The sequence below is a fragment of the Capricornis sumatraensis genome, chromosome 3, assembly GCF_032405125.1.
Source record: "Capricornis sumatraensis isolate serow.1 chromosome 3, serow.2, whole genome shotgun sequence".
NCBI lineage: Eukaryota > Metazoa > Chordata > Mammalia > Artiodactyla > Bovidae > Capricornis > Capricornis sumatraensis.
The window spans coordinates 141,005,349-141,026,902 of record NC_091071.1 but is presented as its reverse complement, the minus strand read 5'-3'; the positions used below and the strand labels follow the sequence as shown (position 1 = coordinate 141,026,902).

At 41.7% G+C, this 21,554-nt stretch overlaps 1 protein-coding gene across 1 annotated transcript in view; it reads right to left on the bottom strand.

Annotated features, from left to right (window-relative positions):
* Nucleotides 1-8,235, bottom strand: part of PIKFYVE (phosphoinositide kinase, FYVE-type zinc finger containing) — a 74,312-nt gene extending 66,077 nt beyond the window's left edge. Inside the window, exons 1-4 of the mRNA XM_068968154.1 lie at nt 8,064-8,235; nt 6,320-6,469; nt 2,756-2,874; nt 1,876-2,047 (exon numbers count right to left, since the gene is read on the bottom strand). Coding sequence (XP_068824255.1) covers nt 1,876-2,047; nt 2,756-2,874; nt 6,320-6,469; nt 8,064-8,235 — 613 coding nt within the window. The remainder of the gene's footprint in view (nt 1-1,875; nt 2,048-2,755; nt 2,875-6,319; nt 6,470-8,063) is intronic.
* Nucleotides 8,236-21,554: the final 13,319 nt, after the last annotated feature.

Sequence of the window (21,554 nt, the reverse complement as noted above, 5' to 3'; positions counted from 1 at the left end):
TGAAAGCCTACAGAATGCTCTAAAGGAAGGGATCCAAAGGCTTAGAGAGTCTACTAAGAGCAGATTTACCGGGTAAGATCTGCTCACTTACCCCAGGAGGACCCAGGGCACAAACCTTTCACCATGACTATGAGAAAAAAAGATCTGTGAGGGAGCACCAGCATCCCCAGTAGAGTTTTGTAGTCACCTCTCTCTGTAGGAATTATCATGGAACTGTTGGTGCTGCACTGGAAAACCTGAATGCACTGGGACCACTGGATCCCAGGTTGGCAGGGGCAGAGTGGGGGCATTTAATCTCAAGAGACAAGGTTAGCATGAACGGACATCAGAGTCAAAGCGGTAACCAGAATAGTATAACACATATAGAGATCTGTGACACCTCTGACCGTGGTGCTCCTAAAGCAAATGGGCAGTCTTCTAAATCCTTACTGGATTTGTATAAGAAAAAGCATTCTAGATCAAGATGACAAAAGTCCATCTTGAATCAAAATGAGTCATGACCCCTCAACAAATTCACAGGCCCAGAGTTCTTTGAATGGACACTGGGTCACCCTGAGGTAGGAATCCACTACACTGCCAAAAAATATATACTGTTAATCTTCCTACGAGGTCTCCTCTGAGGACCGATAGCCTTTTACCAGAGTGACCATGCATTGAGAAAAAGGTAATAGTCAAACTTCTCGGGGATTACTGGACTTTGGCTCTGAACTAACACTAATACCAAGAACCCCAAACGTTACTATGATTTCAAGTCAGCAGGGGCTAACAGAGGTCATGATCAATAGAGTTTCAGCTCAGGTCCATCTTACAGTGGGTTCAACAGGTCCGCAAAGCCAGTAGTAGTTATATCTCAGTTCTAAAATATGTAACTGGAATAGACATTCTCAGCAAATGGCAAAACCCCTACATCTGTTCCCTGACCTGTGGAGTAAGGGCAATTATGGTAGTTCTGGCCTCCAGACAACAAATTTCTGTTTATTCTAAGCCACTCGGTCTGTGGTATTTTGTTAAGAGAGCCCTAGGCAACTGAGGTATCAACCACATTAAAAAGATAAGATTTTACCCAAAGAGTAATGGGAGCTCTGAAAGGGTATTAGGCAGGGGAAATACCCTGACATGATCAAACTAGCATTTAACAGGACACTGACTAGAGTATGAAAAAACAATCTGAGGTAGGGAAAAATTAAAGGTAAAAAAAACTTTAAAAGGCTGTAGCCGTAATTTGGATGAAAGATAACCGGGGTCTGAACTCTGAAGCAGTTTAGGTTTAAAAAGAAATTTTCAGTGAATAAGGCCACAAGGAAGATTTACATGATAATAAAAATAACATGAGAGAGATACTGAGAATGTTCTCTTTTTGGTAACTTCTGCACACCTTCCACTCCCTAATCACTACACACACCATTGCTTAGTTTTCTTCTGCTTCAATAAATAATTTTAAATTTCTATATTACTAAAGTTCAGGAAAGAATATGAGTAAATGTAATTTGCTAGAGCACAGTGTTAAGGAATATATATCTGTATATACTTTGTATATATGAAATACAAAATTTGTGTTTTGTAAAATAAAAACTCTCACGGTAACATAAATCACTCTAACCATCCTGCTTAATAAACATAAATGGTGCCGTGGATTTTCCACTACCGCCTATGACACACTGTCTTTTACTCTTGTTATTTATGAACATCTCCATCTACTTCATTACTTGACTACAAAGTCCTTTAAAGCAAAGTCGTGTCTCCCTCCTGTTTGTTCTCCCCATGTCTCATACATAAAGTCCAAAATAAAAAATGACTTAACATGGGTCCCCTATTGCAACTATTTTATTGCTATGACCTTTAAAACCTGTAGAACTGTTAATGAAGCTCATTTACCTGTATAACCCATAAATTTTCCAGGGATTTCTTGATTGCAGCAACGACTGCAGAAAATCTGCCCACACAGTCGGCAGTGGTGTCTACGCCTAAAAGTGGTAAATTTCTCATTACAGTCATAGCACTCTTTACACTGGCTATCTGGCATCCAGTATTGCTTCAGGTCACTATCCTGCAACAATAAAAATGTGTGAAGGCGTCTTGAAAATACTGATTTATCAAAATGCAAAGGCAAATACAATGCTAGTCAAAATCCTAGAAAATTTATTTTGCAGAAATTAACAAGCTATTTGTAAAATTCACATGAGAATGCAAAAGTTCAAGAGAACCAACCAAGGCAATCTTAAAGAATAAGCTGAAAGACTTATAATGTCTGTCAAGATTTATTCTAAACCTACAGTAATTTTAGATACAATATAAGGAAAAATGGAGCTGCAGAAGAAAGAAAAGAGCCCTGGCACACCCTCATACATATATGTAGACTTATGACAAGGTCTGTAATGCAATCAGTGAAGGATGGTCTTTAAAAAAAGAAAATGGTACTGGGTCCAAGTGGACATCAGTGGGGAAAAAAAATGAATCTTGATCCATATACCTTCATATCAATAATAAAGCTTCTCGAAGAAACCATGGAAGATAGTCTCCCATGGTTCATTTTTTACCACCCCTGGGTTAGAAAAACACTTTATAAATAGAGCACAAAAAGCACAACTCATAAAAAGAAAAAGTTTTGATAAAATAAGGAACTTAGGAGTAAAAATCTGCTGTCCACAGTTGGAGTAAGCATTAACTGAACTTTCTTTCAAGTGGCATTGTAGAGCACTGCACGATCCCCATATAAGTGCTTAGTAAGTAATCTTCTAAAGAATCTAGACAATACCTGGCTCTTCCCCTCCATGATTTCCTTGAGGCGTTTTAATACTGTGCTGAGGCTCCGGAGTTGAACAGCTGTGCGAGGGTCATGACCTCCAAAAGTAGGTTCTGCCTTCCTTCTGGTGTCTGAGTTAGGATTACAAAGCAAAAAGCTACTTTAATAGTATCAATGCAAAGTGCTTCTTACTTTTAGCATATACTTACATTCGCCAGCCAGTGACACAGACTGAGAGTTAAAACTAGTCTTTATAAGGGTAAGAGGCTGTTGAAAGTGTAAAACACTGCTTCACAAGCAAATGAGGACTGAGACAGCACCGCTTGAGACCACTGATGATTTTGAGGCCTGGATGGGAGCATCACTTAAATGGCACAAAACTCATTAGTGATTTCTTGGGCCCTTCAGTCCCAAGTCAGAATAAATTTCTGCTAGAAATTTAGCAGAAAGAAAAGCAATGCCAGTGAGTTATCCTAGCCTAGTCTCCACAGTCATCAGGTCAGCAACAGGGCTGAACAGTTCGGCTAGGCCTACAGATCACAAAACCAAAGGCTTGTGTTGCAGATCATGAGGAAAGAATTTAATAGCCAACCTCAGAGTCTGACAGACTTCAGAACACCCAGGATGGTAATTTATGCACAGACTTCCCTTCGCCAATGTCCAAGAAGAGTTCTTTTTACCAAAGAACTGCTACAGCTCCAACCCTACCCTTCCCTGCCACCTCCCCTCCCCTATAGCTCTAAGCAAGAAGGAATCCCTTGCTCTTGAAACAGCAATACTGAAGCCAGTCCTGTCAATAAAAAAACAGGCCTACATTCTAGTTTCGTGGCGAGAATGGGCCATGCCCACCAAAGCTCTCATGTTATTTCCTTATTTTAGAGCAAGATTACAACTAAGGTTTCTACCTATCCCTGGCTCCAGCAGTTTTTAAACCTAAGGATGAAGTAGAGTTGGCCTGACAAAATGGATGAACACCGCTATTAGCTTAATCTCATTAACCTCATAACCTATCTCTAAATCCTTCCCAAACTCACTATTTGCTACATTTGCTTTAGATGTTCTTTGTTTTGGATGAGTGGCAAAGAATAGACTACAAACAAATGAGAAGTTAATATTTAAATCTAAACTGATGAAGAACTTCCATCGATATTAATTATAGTGAAGTGAAGTTGCTCAGTTGTGTCCAACTCTTCGCGACCCCATGGACACCAGGCTCCTCCGTCCATGGGGTTTTCTAGGCAAGAGTACTGGAGTAGGTTGCCGTTTCCTTCTCCATATATTAATTATGGAAATATATTATTTATGGAAATATATTATTTAAATGGCACTTACATTACAAAACTGAAAACTTTTATCTTTCTATAAACAATACCTTAATCTCAGCAGATACATTACTACAATAAAAATGTACATGTATTAGAATGACAAAACTGTCCTTGAGTCTTTGTGATAAACCAACTCTCCACGATTTATGAACTGCAAAAGGAGAGACAGATGAAGCTGTCAGAACAGTAAAGCTGTGGTCCCATGCACAGGAAATAATTAACTGCAAAGCCCCTTGCATATAGCCACTTAGGAGTATAAGAGAATACAAACAGCATCATCTCCTGAAAAAGCAGGAGCAAGGGTATTCCCAGAAACAACAGATGATGGCTTCAACGTGGATGATGAAAGAAAAAGGAGAGAAAATCTGGTTCAGCACTCTGCCCTCAAGGAATCATCTCAGCTACTTCTCTTGTAAAATGAATATTCTTAATAGAAAATCAAATGACTTCCCAGGGTCACAGAGCTGGTAAATTGTGGAATCACAGTATTTTAATAGGAAAAGGAACTAGACTGGTCAAACAGTCCCAGGCTCATCAAACTCAAATGCTTCAAGCAGCTAAGGAAGAATCAAAGAATCAAGTGGACTGAGAAAAGACTGTAAGGAATGCAGCAAACTAGACATTACAAGTTCCACCTAGCAATATTTAAATGCAAGCTTATCAAAATAACAAGACAAGGTTTGGTAAGCTGTCAGTCTGTAACCCCTAAAAGACTAGATTCTAGTCTAACTCCTCAATTTTATAAACGAAGAAACCCTATGCTTAATTCAATATAGGATATAGTCAAAAGAGTACCCTTAACAAAAATAGGAGTGACACTCTGGACCAGGTTCAAGAGCTAAGGACTTTAAGGTTCAAAGTCAGATTGGGATGGTCTCTTCCTTCCATCCACCTGGAGTAAGGAACTTACTTCTCCCTCTCCCCCTTCCTTCTTTCTGATTCTTCCTACCAAACAGCTGACATAACCCAGGCTAGGGCCCTCTGCCCTGGGAAACCTGCAGAGGTGATGCAGGCAGCTCTGCTCCAGTCCTCTGGGAAAAGCTCTCCTTCTGCTCGGCTTCGCCACCTCCTCTGACCTCCTGGTAGCAGGTTCTGAGACAGGTCCCAACTAGCCATTAATAAAATATGCTTCTGCCGACCACCATTACCTGTGCCTGCCTACTTGTCTTTCAAAGACCCTGGGGGGAAGACTGGCCAGACAAGACGAGAGCTGACGTTCGCAGACACCTGATTTTCAATGCTGTACCCCTTTCCCTCTCTTACGCCACCTCTCATTGCCCTTCCCCTACCACCTTGAGTCAGGCAAACCACTGCATTGAGTTGAATAATCTAACAGAAATAAAACATACAACAACTCACTTAGCTAGTCTCTTGATGCAGGCACTGATCCCAGGCTGTACTCAACAGAAGAGCATGAAAATGAAGATGACGGTATAGCAGAACAGGATGGAGAACAAACAGGGGAGAGGAGCTCAGTTTATCCAGCCACACTGACAGTTTGCACCCCGACAAGGACAGAAAGCCAAGAGCAAGTGGCAGCCCACTGATGGAGCTGAGAGACTTCTGCAACCAGCGGCATGCACATCACATTACACTGGCCACCCCAAGAACAGATGTGGCAGTCACAAGGTTCAGACTAACCTGAGTTCTCCTGGGGGTGTTGCAAACTGTCCTCTGCTGAAACCCAAGCAAGTAATTAATCAAAAAAAAAAAAAAAAACAGTCAAGAGATCTCTGCCTTGCCCAAATTAAAGTTCAGTGAAATCAGATCTCTGCCTTGCCCAAATTAAAGTTCAGTGAAATGTTTAAGAACTCTTGTTTGCTAGGTCACTTCAGTCATGTCCAACTCTTTGCAACCCTATGGACTGTAGCCCACCAGGATTCCCTGGAGATCCCTCTGTTGCTGGGATTCTCCAGGCAAGAATACTGGAGTGAGTTGCCATGCCCTCCTCCAGGGGATCTTCCCAACCCAGGCATCTACCCCGTATTTCTTATGTCTCCTACATTGGTAGGCAGGTTCTTTACCATTAGCACCACTTGGAAAGCCCAAATTAAAGTTTAATGAAATGTTTTAAGAACTTCTGTTTAGGTATCAACAAATTATTTCACTATCCAGGTAAGTTTCATTAATTCTCAACAGTACCTGACTATTCCAAATAGCAAAAAAGTTAAGTCAATAAACAACCTGGGAAACACAATGACTGGGAAAAGTCTAATACTCAGAGAGGAATGAAATGCGAACAGTATCATACCTAACACTGAAGATCGACGCTGGAACTCCTCATTAAGCCGCTTTTTATAAGGTGTAGGTGATCTCACAGATTGTGTCCTTGAAGGGAGCTGAGGGCTGGTCCAACTTCCACTCAGAGACTGTTGCTCTCCCTGGCCCCCTTCTCCTCTCTCTGTAGCAAAGGAAAACTTGGAATTATTCGAAAAACTAAGACTCAAGAGCTCAGCAAAGAAAAGGAAATAGATGAGATTTTTCAGGAAAGAATGTACACTTGTATCACATACTAAGTAAAAGGGTTAAAAAAAAAATTTTAAACAGGTGGCAAAACTACAGGCTAATAATTACATCCTTAGTATAGATGACCTTCGGTGTGTTTTACTTCTCACTAGAGATTTCTTGAGCATGTTAATGGAAATAGACTGCAAGCTCCACATGAAGGCTGGGATCTTTTGTTATTCTATTTCATTTATGGGATAGATTCCCTGGTGGCTCAGACAGTAAAGCATCTGCCTGCAATGCGGGAGACTGGGGTTCGATCCCTGAGTCGGGAAGATCCCCTGGAGAAGGAAATGGCAACCCACTCCAGTATCCTTGCCTGGAAAATCCCATGGATGGAGAAGCCTGGTGGGCTACAGTCCATGGGGTCGCACAGAGTCGGACACGACTGAGTGACTTCACTTCACTCTCCTTGACTATTAACATAGTACCCAGTGGAGAGCAGGTGCTCAATAAACATTTGCTTAATAAAAAGACTACTGTAAATGTAATGTATCCTAGACAGGATCCTGGAACACAAAAAGGACATTAGGTAGAAACTGGAGAAAAATGAATAAAATAGATACTTTAGTTCGTAGTATTTTGTCAATAATGGCTCACTGATTATAATAAACGTACTCTACCAATGTAAGATGTTAGTAACAGGGAAAACAGGGTGTAGGGATATATGAGAACTTTCTGTACTATTTTCCTAATTTTTAAATAAATTCAGAATTATTCAAAATAAGACTGTTGAGGTTTCTTTAAAAAAAAAAAGAAAAAGATTACTGTTTTCAAAATGATGGGACTAATGGGAGGTTTTACAGAGCTTTAAACATGCCTGCTAATAAAAGTCAGTTAACACTATTAAAATTTCCCCTGAGTTAAACTATTATCCCATAAATCCCTTTCAACGAGAGGGATTACTTTCCAACACATTTCAAACAATATTGTCAAATATAAAACAAAAGATGTAGCCCATGTTTTTTAACTCTTCTAATGAGTAGAAAAATATTACTTAAATATTTTAAGTAATATTACTCATTTTAAAAACACATTTTCATTTGATATCATTAAATGTATTAAACATATTAACAAGAAGCCTGCTGACAGCTTTTAATTTTTGAAAAATATGAACCCTTCCTCCCATGTGCTCATTCTTCAGTTTCACTGCTTTCATTAAAATCTTTTGGCTATTAACCTCTAAAAGAGCAAAGTCCATCCTATGGACTTAAGAATACAGATATATTAACAAAGGAAAAAAAATGATGATGCTAACTTTAACCTCGTTTTAACATTTAGTTTTCAATTCCAACTTTCCATTCCAATAATTACTAAGATTAAAGAGAAAATTCTAGCTTTCTTTTCTTATGCAATTAAACCCAAGGACCTATGATGAAGGCTATTTCCTAGTTAATATTCACTTTCTTGTAAAGACACAGCATGAAAGTTGAACAAGAGAATTTCAGAGAATCAAGATGGCAGGATGTCTGATCTTTAACAGGTCTTACCTTTGTTAAATCGAAAGAGATTGACAAAAGAACTATACGCTGATTTAAAAGGAGGCTCGTCCTGATCAGGAGTCAGAGGTTTAAAGTGTGTGAGATGAGAAGGACTGGTAGGAGACCGAGGCAAGTCATTAGCGGAGTCCAATGTTGGGGAAGTCTTATCATCTGTGGCCATTTCATGAGTCTAATAAACAAAAGACATAAGCAAAAGTAAGTTCCTCAGGAAGCCCAAACAGCACCCAAACGTCTAGAAATCTGACTTCAAAAGCTCACACCTAAGAAAACCAGAGTACTTAAGTCTACTTCAGCATACGTTCCAAATCAATACTGGAAAACACTGCAGTCTAGATGATAAGGAAGAGTTTCAATTATCTAAAACTAGGAACGTTTACAGTCAATCTCATTTTCAAAATTAATATATTTTTAGGTATTTGTATTTTATGTATATGTATTTGTAGTTTCAAATACCCCCCCCCAAAAAAAAACCCAAAAGTATTAAAAATTTGAAGGCAAGGAAAAAATGTGAAGAGGCAATAAGGAAAAAAAGATTTTTCACTTTATTTATATGTTTTTCATTCTAAGATTTTTTTTCTTGAAAAAGAAACAGCTCTTTAAAGTTGGGGGGGTAAACTTGTTTTACAAAAGCATACAAATTCTTCAAAGTTTTATTTTACTTATTCCCATGTTTGCTTTTTAAAAAAGTATTAAAAAATAAATACTTCCAAGAACGGGAAATAAAAGTCATTCCTTAATGACATTTCTATATAACCTCAAAAGTTACCTCAAACTATGTCTCATCAGCTATGAGAACGATCTAAACCAACAAAGCTGATCCCCATTACATGTTCTTGTAGGTACAGAAGCCTGGTTTTTCTCTTTAAGTCTAAACTCACATAGGCATTAAAATGAAGATCTTAAAGTGCTTTTTTTTCTAAATAACCAAAACTCATAATTCAACCAAAGGACTATTACCTACATCCTCAGATGCAGGTAACAGAAAAGCACAGATGTCTATTTTCTGCCATATTGATTAACACTTCAAATAAAACAGAAGACCATGAACTATGCATAACTCATAAAATGATATAGCGTGTAATCTTATATTTACAAGGACACTACACTCTTATAAAAAGCTCTTCACTTTCAAAATCCTACCTACCATCTCATTTCATTTCTATAAATGCCTGGAACACAGAACTGGCCTTATTACTACATTTCACCTCTGAGGCAACCAATGTACACTGACCCCAAAACAACTTTCTTGAGGGTCACATAAGCTCTTCAGTGGTCCAGCTATAACTAGACGCCAAGTTTCACTCCAGAAATACTTTTTCCCCCCAAAAGGGCAGCATTTTTTATCTAGTTATTTCCTCTTTTAATGAAAGAGGTATTTCAAGTTTGTAATGGTTTTGGAGGCATACACTCTCAGTTTCAAATTTTGACTATGAAATTTCTTAGCTGAACAAACCCACCTAAGAGCCTTGTAAGATATACATTACCATCCTCATTTTACATAGTGGAAACTGAGGTATAGTGTGACTAAGTGGGATAGTGTATATGAAGCACTTTTAGCAGAGTACTTGCCCAAAAAAGGCACAGAATTAGTCTTTGGAGCAAAATTATTTTGTAGCTCTTCACAGACTTTCAATTCTGTTCTATCTGAATTCTAACTGTTAAGGATGTTGCCTGATTAATAATTTAATCGTTGATTAAACAAAACAAAAATAAAACCACTAACAAAAAGAATTTCGGCAACATTTACTGGAAAGGGGTGGGGGGAAGAAAAAGAGGAAGGGACTGGAGGAGAAGAGAAGGAAGGAAGGAAAGGACACGTCCTTCTAAAGTGTCCTGATAACCCACACTCCCACAGAAAGGGTTGGGAAATTAGCTGATGATTGACTGACCAAGTGTAAACTCAAAAAAGTAAAAAGAGAGGTGACCGCAGTAACAACAGTAGCAAGCTGAAGGCCTCAGAGAACATCCTACACTCCGCTTTGACACAAGTAACATGAGAGGAATAAAGCAACCTTCCTGCAGAGTCTTAGCATCACACCTAAGAGAGTCACCCACAAACTTTTACTAGACTTTGGAGATGTGAGGATAAAAATTACCATGAAAATACTGACCGATGGAGTCTCTAAAAGATACAATCACACAGAGTTAATCATAATAATTATATAACAATATCACAACCATGAAAAACCTACCTTACATAACTCTTTCTCTGGTAGCTTAATAATAACTGTCTGTGACATAAACTAGGATTATTTCCTATCTGAGAGGTAACTTGGAAGTATTCACTTACTCATTCAAAGACCTCTCTCATGTATCACCAACACATTGCCTCTTTTCCTTTGCAGACTTGTATATGCACTTCCACTAAGCACTATCAAAAGGCTTGTCAGGAATTGACATTTAGAAAATAAGCCTACTCCACTAGTTAAATCAAAATGTTAGCAGACAGAAAAACCCAAGTATCAGTTCAGTCATTTCTAAGTACTACAGTGTTTAAAAAAAAAAAAAAAAAACCTCAAAATATATCTAACTGCAGGACAGCTGAACACTAGAAATGTTAGTTTCCATCTACAAAGATTTTTTGTGTTCAATTGTTGACTGACAAACCAACAGATGGAGGCTTTCTAAAGGAAAACCACATGATCCATATTCTTCTTCCCAGAAAGAAGAAAGGGGACATGGGAGAGTAGTCTTGCTTTTTCAACAGAAACTTAACTTGCTCACCTCTGTCACAAACTCGAATCCAACAGAAAAAAATTAAGAATATTTTTTGTAAGAATTCTAATAGTGGGTGCTTGGGAGCGCTAGAAAACAAGATTCAAATAAATCAGAAACAAAACACTACAATATAACAAAAGACCATCTCTCCTGTCAATATCGGAGTAATTTTACAAGAATGTGCACTGAATCAGTACGGGATAATTTAATAAATACACGCATCAGATAAACAGAAATGACATACGGAATTCCAGTATTTCTCATATTTTTGAATGTCTTAATAATAACTTCTATATAAACCAGAAGATCCCTAAATTGCTAAAAATATTCCATTCTCATCCGCTTGTTGGGAACGTTCTAAGCAAGGGGAAAATACTAACTGGGAAATCAGGTCTTCTCAAGAGACTGACACAGGTACAAAGGGAATGGTCTCAAAGAGCAGACAAGCACTATGGGAAGTAAATACATATCTGAAACCTCACTATTGGTATCGTTTCTGTAGATTAGGAACTTTTTTGTCTAGTCTACGTAAGCACCTCTGAAACACAGGCTCAGAGCTTATCCATGAGAGAGAGGAGGAACTGGACTAGGGACCTCAGAAATAAGCTCAAGTACACGGAACAAGACAGGAGCAAGGGAACTTCAAATGCTTCCAAGGAAACCTCTCCAAGACAGTCCCACCCAGATCCCTTCCCCACTCGCTACACAAGGGGCATCCGGGGAATTAGGGGAGCCGCCTGAACTGGAGCACAGGTTCTCTGCCCTTCCTAACCCGGCCTCCGCCGCAGCCTGGCCTCAGCCCTAGTTGTGAAGCCCAGCTGTCTCCTTCACTTCAGAGTTCCCCACCGCTCCAGCCATAGAGCTTCCTAAACCCGCCTTCTTCCCCACACGCAGGCCCAACCGTCCGCGCGCCAAGTCCCTCCCTTACCTGAGCTTCCCGCCCCAACCCCGCAGGCCACCCTCCACCCCAGCCTCGGGTTCACCGGGTCCAGGCGCAGGAAAGCAGTTTGAGAGCCTAGCGCCGCGGTACTCAGGCCGCCGGCGATTGCGGCAGAATCAAAGCTGCTTACATGGTTGCTGCAGCTTCTCGCTTCTCACCAAGGCTCCGCCCCCTGTTCCTCCTCCCCTCCAATCCGCAACTCTCCGGGCGGCGGCTCCGCCCTCCGTGCCCCGCCCCAACGACGTTCGGATCGGACGCTCAGGCAGAAGGAATCCAGCCCAGATAGAGTCGTGCTCGACACCTTGACCGAGATTAAGCCGCCTGTTTTCCTAGAGGAAGCCACGGCGACTGCGCGCGTGAGTATCAGGCGTGCCGGGTCACCGGACGGGTGCAGGCGGATTGTGGTTACCGTATGTTTTCGATAATATGGGCAGTCATACGACAGAGGATGAGATGGTTGGTTGGCATCACCGACTCAATGGACATGAGTTTGAGTAAGCTCCGGGAGTTGGTGATGGACAGGGAAGCCTGGCGTGCTGCAGTCCATTGGTCGCAAAGAATGGGACACGACTGAGCGACTGAACTGAACTGAAATGAATCTTACCGCGCTCAGCTTTCTTACGGACTGACACTTGTGCCTAGAGCGAACACTGTTATCAGACTGGAGAGACGCTGCTAAATGGACACGTGATCTTAATCAAATTACCGATTTTTCAGGCTCTAGACTTATGGCTTCCCTGATGGCTCAGAGGTTAAAGTCCCTCCCTCCAATGAGGGAGACCCGGGTTCGATCCCTGGGTCGGGGAGATCCCCTGGAGAAGGAAATGGTAACCCACTGCAGTATTCTTGCCTGGAGAATCCCGTGGACAGAGGAGCCTGGCAGGCTACAGTCCACGGGGTCGCAAAGAGTCGGACACGACTGAGCGACTTCACTTCACTAGACCTCTTATCTGTAAAGTGGGACTAACGATAGTAGCCTTCACAGATAGTTTTGTGAAGGCTAGGTAAAACATTGTACGTAAAGCATTTGTACAGTGTGTCTAATCCAGTGATGTTAGCGCTATAGCTGATTCTTTCATTCAAGTTTTGTGATGCAAAGACTGGTGCACATGTTACCAAGCCCCAACTTGCTCAGCCTGGCTCTCCTTACCCATCATTTTGTCCTGCTGACAGGATGTGGAAGTTGGCAGGAGCAGTCAGAAGGGAAATGAACCCCAAAGTGAGGTGCTATTTTAATTAAATTCTGCAGGCCTAGTTCCCCCAAGAGTTTTGGCAAATTCTCACCTAATTTTCCTTGAGTTGGATCTTTGCAGCCACTGGACAGTAGCATGGAAGCCTGAAGTCTGGTAGCGGAATAAATCTGTTACCATCCTCAGCTGGGCACCTCAGCAATCACCCTAGGAATTGGTAAGTCAACTTCCTCTTCCATTCCTCGCTACTGCAATAGCCACCACCACCACCACCACCCCCCTACCCGCGTTATATTATTCTCAGCAAGAGAATCTTATTCTACCTGAGTGGAACAGCCTGAGCTATTCAGTGCAATCCCTAAGTACCTAACCACCCCTACCACATTTACCTGCATCCACGTCCACCCTTACCGCTTCCCAGGTGGTGCAGCAGTAAGGAATCCACCTGCCAATGCAGGAGGCATGGGTTTGATCCCTGGGTGGGGAAGATCCCCTGGAGAAGGAAATGACAACCCACTCCAGTATTCTTGCTTGGGAAATGCCTTGGACAGAGGAGCCTGGCGGGTACAGTCCATGGGGTCACAAAGAGTCTGACACAACTGAGTATGCACATGCATTCATCCACTCTGGCCTGACTCCTGCCCTCTGAGTAAAAAGAGCCTCTTCTTGCCCAGTTCAGTCCTCCCAGCTCGGAACCCACCTTCTCATCTCTCCCCTTGGAAGTCACCACGTCCAAGCTCATATTACTGCAGCATGACAGGCCAGTAAATGGAGGGACAAGTTGTTGGGTCAAGAAAGAGTGACTTTATTCAGAAAGCCAGCAAACCAAGAAGATGGTAGACTCATACCCCAAAGAACCATCTTGCCTGAGTGAAAATTTAGGATTCTTTTATACTAAAAGGAAAAGGAGTCAAGTCAAACATTTCCAGATTCCAGTCAGCCCCCTAAGGGGATGTGTTAATTTTTCCCTCCCTTCCGTGTGCCTGGTCAGGGTTGTTTCCTGTGTGCTAAACAAAGGCAATTTAGTTTAACGCTCATTACCTAGGAGGCAAAGTTCCTGGAGATGGGTTATTATGTATAATTTAAGCTTACAGGCAGGGCTCCCCAGGTGGTGCTAGTGGTAAAGAACCTGCTTGCCAGTGCAGGTGACAGAAGAGATGCAGGTAAGATCCCCTGGAGGAGGATATGGCAACCCACTCCTGTATTCTTGCCTGGAGAATCCCCATGGACAGAGGAGCCTGGCAGACTATAGTAGAGTCAGATACAACTGAATACACATGCACAGAAGCTTAGAGGTAATATCCCTTTAGTGGTTAACTTGTAGTAGAGTCAGAGAAGGCAATGGCACCCCACTCCGGTACTCTTGCCTGGAAAATCCCATGGACGGAGGAGCCTGGTAGGCTGCAGTCCATGGGGTCGCTAAGAGTTGCGCATGGCTGAGTGACTTCACTTTGACTTTTCACTTTCATGCATTGGAGGAGGAAATGGCAACCCACTCCAGTGCTCTTGCCTGGAGAATCCCAGGGACGGGGGAGCCTGGTGGGCTGCCGTCTATGGGGTCACACAGAGTCAGACACAACTGAAGCGACTTAGCAGCAGCAGCAGCTGTAGTAGCGTACAAAGTGTCTTGCCTATTACAGGAGTTGACATCATGTCTTCAACCTCTCTTTTTCCAGTGACTCCTCCTCAGCTCGTAAATGTCTATGCCTTTCAGAAAACTAGCCTGGTGATGTTAATACTTCACAAACCTACAAAAAAGTATAGATTAGACCAAGACATCATATGAACAGGATAGTCCAGTTAAGACCCTAGTAAATAAAGAAACTCCATACATGGTAAAAGATAAACTGAGGCATATTAAAACCTTCAAGAATTTATTTGAGCAAGAATGGGGCGTCACCAAATGCAAAGTGGTTAGAAGCACTCCGGAAACAGGAATTGGGGGATAGACTTACAAAGAGTCAACGCAAGAAAATGGATTGACTCTAGCTTAGGCAGTTGCCTTATTTAGGAAAGCCTACGTGGCCATTGGTAATTGGTTACCCTTTGGTTTCAAATTTCTAACCTCAAGTTATTACAGGCTTAGGTTTTGGTTTGCTTACTTAGGCTACTAGGACATTAGAGCCAAGTCTATCTAAGATCCTCCTGGTTTAACTTAATAATGGTAAACAAAACAGTTATTTGATGAATATTTTTTGAGTGACTAATTTGATGGAAAATGTGTTAGTTCTGCACGAGGGATAAAATTGTGAACAGGATGTCCTCAAGAAGCTTACAGTCTAATATATGTATTGGCATACAGTTTAATTTCTGTGAAAAGGAGAGAGAAAACAGGGGAAAAAAATCAGTTTACATTCTCAACTTGTTCCAGACATCAAAATTAACTCCAGTTGAATTATATCTGTAGAGAGATATTTGTGTAAGCATTCTCCTCTAAAACTCTCATAGATTGTAAATCAATTATACTTCAAATATATCATATATATATATATATAGTAGAAAGAAAATAAACTCATCATGAAACTAAGCAGGACCTCCCTGCACCATGTCATCTACCTGCCTCTTGCCTGTGGAAAACTTTAGTCAAAGAATAATTTAATCAGAGAAATGAGAACATGTTGTAAACAAAGGAAAACAGTGAAAGGAGACTAGATAATAATAATGTCATCATTAAGCATAGTCAAGGACCTTTAGTTCTTTCTCAAGGGCTGTAGATAATATTCTGGGTTATCATAGCCTATGAACTGTCTTATGGATACCAAACACCAGGTGGAGAAGTTAGTGACATGATGACCAGACTGTACCCAGGACATGAGCTGCCACAATTCAAAATGGGAACAAATGGACCCTGGAACTGAAGATTAATTGTACCTGAAACAATCAAGATAATGCTGGTCAGACCACTGATGACAAATTTGAAGATGACTGTTAGAGATGTTCCTGCATGTAGCACCCCCTCCCACCACCACTCTGTTTATAAAAGCTCTCCTCACCCCCTGCTTGTTGGGGGGTGGGTGTCGAGGGAGGGTGGGACCCTGCGGCTGGGGTGTCGGGGAGTCGGCCTTTGGACAGATGTCTGCCACCCTCCCCCGCTCCAGTTGCCAGCATCTGAACAAACAAACTTTCCTTTCCACTAACCTGGCTTGTTTATCAGCTTTTGAGCAGCGAGCAGCCAGACACGCACACTCCTTTCGGTAACAATCAGGGCACGTATTTATAATTTTTGCTGAGTCTATTGTTCTTATGACAGTACTATGCTTATATTCCTCTATATGTATTAGCTGTACTTGTACTGAAAATAAAGTCTTAGTCTTTCTTTTTTTATATATTGATTAGTAATATTAAATGAATTAAATAAGGAAGCCATTAGACTGAGGCAGTTCCAGTGCCTTAGTAGCCTGTGTAAGCAAACCAAAACCTAAGCCTCTAATGCCTCAAGGTTAGGCATTCAAAACCCAGGGACAAAATCACAAACAACCACCTAGGCTTTCTCGAATAAGCCATTAGCTTAAGCCATAGCCAATTAAATAAAGTTCCTTGCTTGACCTCTGCCTCTTCTCTATAAAAGTCTTTTCCTCTAGCCCCTTTCTATGGAGTGCTCTTAACCACTTTCCATTTGGTGATGACCAATTCTCGGTCAAATAAACTCTTGAAAACTGTAATGTGCCTCAGTTTATCTTTTAGCACTATCAGTATGAATTTGTGAGGATTTCTTTTAATATGTTATAATTTATTACTGAGACCATTCTTTCTGATGCTCAAGTTGTTCTCAGTTTGCTCAGTGAGAGCCCCATCCAGCTGGCTTTTGAGTCCACTTAACATGCCTCCATCACTTTTTGAGCATTTCCTCACGTGCTGACACAAACGTACCAGGCTCCTCTTGAACTTTCCTCTCCCCAGGCCTAGAACCAGCCAGCTGTCTAGGGAGGCATAGTTCCCTTTCATAGGTAATATAAGGATGCTTTTAAAAATCACAAAATTCATTTCTGGGTAGGATGTAATGAAGTCAGAACTCTCTCACACTGCACGTGAAGACATAAATTGGTATATCCCTCCTAAACAATAATTTGATGGATCTAATAAACACCTTAAAAATGTTTGTACTCCTTGATTCAACTATTGTAATTCTAGCAATCTAACTTCAGAAATTGATTTGAGTGTAAAATAAAGGATATATAAATATCTTTGTCAGGACTTGCCTTGTGGTCCAGCGGTTAAGAATCCACTTTGCAATGCAGGAGATGTGGGTTCGATCCCTGGTCAGGGAGCTAAGACCTCATATGCCATGGTGCAACTAAGCCCACGCACCCCAACTACTGACCCTGTGCCAACTAAGCCCACGTACCCCAACTGCTGAGCCTGTGCCGACTAAGCCCACGTACCCCAACTACTGAGCCTGTTTACTACAACTAGAGAGTCCGGCACTGCAATGAAAGTTCTCACATGATATAATGAAGCTCTTTGCATGCTTCAACTAAGACCTGACTGAGCCAGATAAATAAATAAAATATCCTTATTACAGTTATTTAAAATAGTAATAAGTAAATAGATAAATAAGGAAACATTTCTAATCAACACAAACATAAAAGTAATACAATCAAGTGATGGGCAATTATGCAATCATCAGAAATTATGCTTACTAAGACTTTATAAGAGCTTCCCCGACGGCTCAGTGGTAAAGAATTGGCCTACAATGCAGGAGCCACAGGGAGACATGGGTTTGATCCCTGTGTTGGGAAGATCCCCTGGAGAAGGGCATGGCAACCCACTCCAGTATTCTTTTTTTTTTCTAATGCACTTATTTATCCTATGAACATCTCAGAGGGAAGAGGGTAACAGCTGATAGTTGACTGAAAGGAACATAGAAGAGGAAGAAGAGAGTACCAATCTAGCCCAGACATAGAAGCAGGCAGGAAAAAACCAGCTGAAGCAGAGAAGTGATCATAGGTGATGAAGAATTCAGTTACCTACAGAGGGAAAGACATTAGCTACCAGAATACACCTAGCAACAGTTGTTTTTCAACTACTCCTTGGACTGGACGTCTCCAAGATTTAACCCTTGAATGAGTAACAGAATTACCAGATCAGAACTAAGAGCCAAATAACTATTCTCCTAAAATAGAGACCAGAAACTTAATTTTCAACTGCCTTGAAGATTCTTTGTTGCCAGAAGGTGAATGGGTAATTGAAGGCATGTTGCTGGAAGGTGCATGGATAATTGAAGGCATGTCGCTGGAAGGTGCATGAGTAATTGAAGGCAAGAGTACCTCTATAATTTGCCCTAATCATTCCGTTCATTTGTGGTCTCACTGGAATCCAAACCAGGGTTTTAAACTGTTGGGTTTTTACTTTGTTTCATTTACACTTTTGCATTCTGCTGCTGCTGCTGCTAAGTCGCTTCAGTCCTGTCCGACTCTGTGCCACCCCATAGAAGGCAGCCCACCAGGCTCCCCCGTCCCTGGGATTCTCCAGGCAAGAACACTGGAGTGGGTTGCCATTTTCTTCTCCAAATTCTTGTCTGGAGAATACCATAGACAGAGGAGCTTGGCGGGCTACAGTACATGGGGTCGCAAAGAGTTGGACACAAAACGCGTGCAAGACTTAATAAAGCACGCTTCTTCACTTGAAATCAATCTCTTGAAAAAGTTTCCATGTCTCCCTTCCCCAGCCTCCCATTCTCATTTCAGTCTCCTGTAACAGGGGTCTGCAACCTCTGGGATCTAATGCCTGATGATCTTGAGGTGGAGCTGATGTAATAATAATAAAGTGCACAATAAATGTAACATGCTTGAATCATCTCAAAACCACCCCCTCGACTCCCCCACCCCTACCCTCCCACCTTATCCATGGAAGAACTGTATTCCACGAAACCAATCCCTGGTGCCAAAAAGGCTGGGGACCAGTGTCCTGCAGTATGACTTCTATCAAAATCATTCTGCTGGAATTACTCCTCTTAAAGTGCATTCCACTTACCAAAATTATTTTCAGGCTTTGTCTTCGTTGACCTCTCTGTAGCACTTCCTCCATTATGGAAACTTTCTCTTCCTTTGGCTCTCCCTTGGGCTCCGCTGACTCTTCTACCACACCACTGAGAATCCCTCTCATTCTCTTTGCAGGACTTCTTCACCTGGCTCCTAGAGATAGCAAGTGTTCTCCAGAGTTCTTGTGGAGGCAGACTTTTCTTCTCTATTTCTGGATGATCTCAGTCACTGTATGGCCTCAACTACTATCAACACGTTTGCATTGTTGTTGTTGTCTCTCAGTCCTGTCCGACTCTTTGCGAGCCCATGCACTATAGCCAACCAGGGTCCTCTGCCCATGGAATTCTCCAGGCCAGAATACTGGACTGGGAAGCCATTCCCTTCTCCAGGGGATCTTCCCAACCCAGGGATCCAACCTGGGTCTCCTGCATTGCAGGAATATCCTTTACTGTCTGAGCCACCAGGAAAGCCCACAGGCTTGAATTAGTTTGCTGTAAAAGGCCACAGACTGGGTGGCTTAGATAACAGAAGTTTATTTCCTCACAGTTCTAGAAAGTGAAGAAGAACTAAAGAGCCTCTTGATGAAAGCGAAAGAGGAGAGTGAAAACATTGGCTTAAAGCTCAACATTCAGAAAACTAAGGTCATGGCATCCGGTCCCATCACTTCATGGCAAATAGATGGGGAAACAGTGGCTAACTTTATTTTTGGGGGCTCAAACAGTGTCAGACTTTATTTTGGGGGGCTCCAAAATCACTGCAGATGGTGACTGCAGCCATGAAATTAAAAGACACTTACTCCTTGGAAGAAAAGTTATGACCAACCTAGATAGCATATTCAAAAGCAGAGACATTACTCTGCCGACTAAGGTCCGTCTAGTCAAGGCTATGGTTTTTCCTGTGGTCATGTATGGATGTGAGAGTTGGACTGTGAAGAAGGCTGAGCGCCAAAGAATTGATGCTTTTGACCTGTGGTGTTGGAGAAGACTCTTGCGAGTCCCTTGGACTGCAAGGAGATCCAACCAGTCCATTCTGAAGGAGATCAACCCTGGGATTTCTTTGGAAGGAATGACACTAAGGCTGAAGCTCCAGTACTTTGGCCACCTCATGTGAAGAGTTGACTCATTGAAAAAGACTCTGATGCTGGGGGGGATTGGGGGCAGGAGGAGAAGGGGACGACCGAGGATGAGATGGCTGGATGGCATCCCGGACTCAATGGACGTGAGTCTGAGTGAACTCCGGGAGTTGGTGATGGACAGGGAAGCCTGGCGTGCTGCGATTCATGGGGTCGCAAAGAGTCGGACACGACTGAGCGACTGAACTGAACTAAAATCACTGCAGATGGTGATTGCAGCCATGAAATTAAAAGATGCTTACTCCTTGGAAGGAAAGTTATGACCAACCTAGACAGCATATTCAAAAGCAGAGACATTACTCTGTCAACAAAGATCCACCTAGTCAAGGCTATGGTTTTTCCAGCGGTCATGTATGGATGTGAGAGTTGGACTACACAGAAAGCTGAGCGCTGAAGAATTGATGCTTTTGAACTGTGAGAGTCCCTTGGACTGCAGGAGATCCAACCAGTCCATCCTAAAGGAAATCAGTTCTGAATATTCATTGGAAGGACTGATGCTGAAGCTGAAACTACAATACTTTGGCCACCTGATGCGAACTGACTCATTTGAAAAGACCCTGATGCTGGGAAAGATTGAAGGCAGGAGGAGAAGGGGACGACAGGATAAGTGGTTGGATGGCATCACCGACTCAATGGAGATGAGTTTGGGTAGACTGGCAGTTGGTGATGGACAGGGAGGACTGGCGTGCTGCAGTTCATGGAGTCGTAAAGAGTCAGACGTGACTGAGTGACTAAACTGAACTGAAATTTCATGGCACATGTTTATATTTGTGTTTATAATATTTAGGACCTGGTAACATTAAAATATTCAAATTTTCTTACTGGCCAAATGAAAGGCAAATGGTGTCAAGGCACACAGTATAAATCAAACAGAAAATTGATTGTGGCCTGTTTTTATCAACACATATTTGATTTACAATCTTATGTTTCTGCTTTCAGCAAAGTGATTCAATTATACACATATATATACACATTCTTTTGTATATTCTTTTCCATTATGGCTTATCACAGGACATTGAATATGGTTCCCTGTGCTGTACAGTAGTGGGACCTTGTTGTTTATCCATTCTATACATGAGAGTTTTTTAATTTCATGACTGCAGTCACCGAGCACAGTGATTTTGGAGCCCAGGAAAATGAAATCTGTCACTGCTTCCAATTTTCCCCCTTCTATTTGCCATGAACTAATGGGACCAGGACTATTTAAAATCCTAAAAGATGATGCTGTTAAATTGATGCACTCAATATCCCAGCAAATTCGGAAAACTCAGCAGTGGCCACAGGACTGGAAAAGGTCAGTTTTCATTTCAGTCCCAAAGAAAGGCAAGGCCAAAGAATGTTTGAACTACTACACAATTGCATTCATTTCACATGAATGTGAACCTTTTTACCATGCTAGAAGGTAACATCCTTTAAGCTAGGCTTCAACAGCACAGGAACAGAGAAACTCCAGATGTACAAACTGGATTTAGAAAAGGGGGAGGAACCAGAGTGCAAATTGCCAACATCTGCTGGATC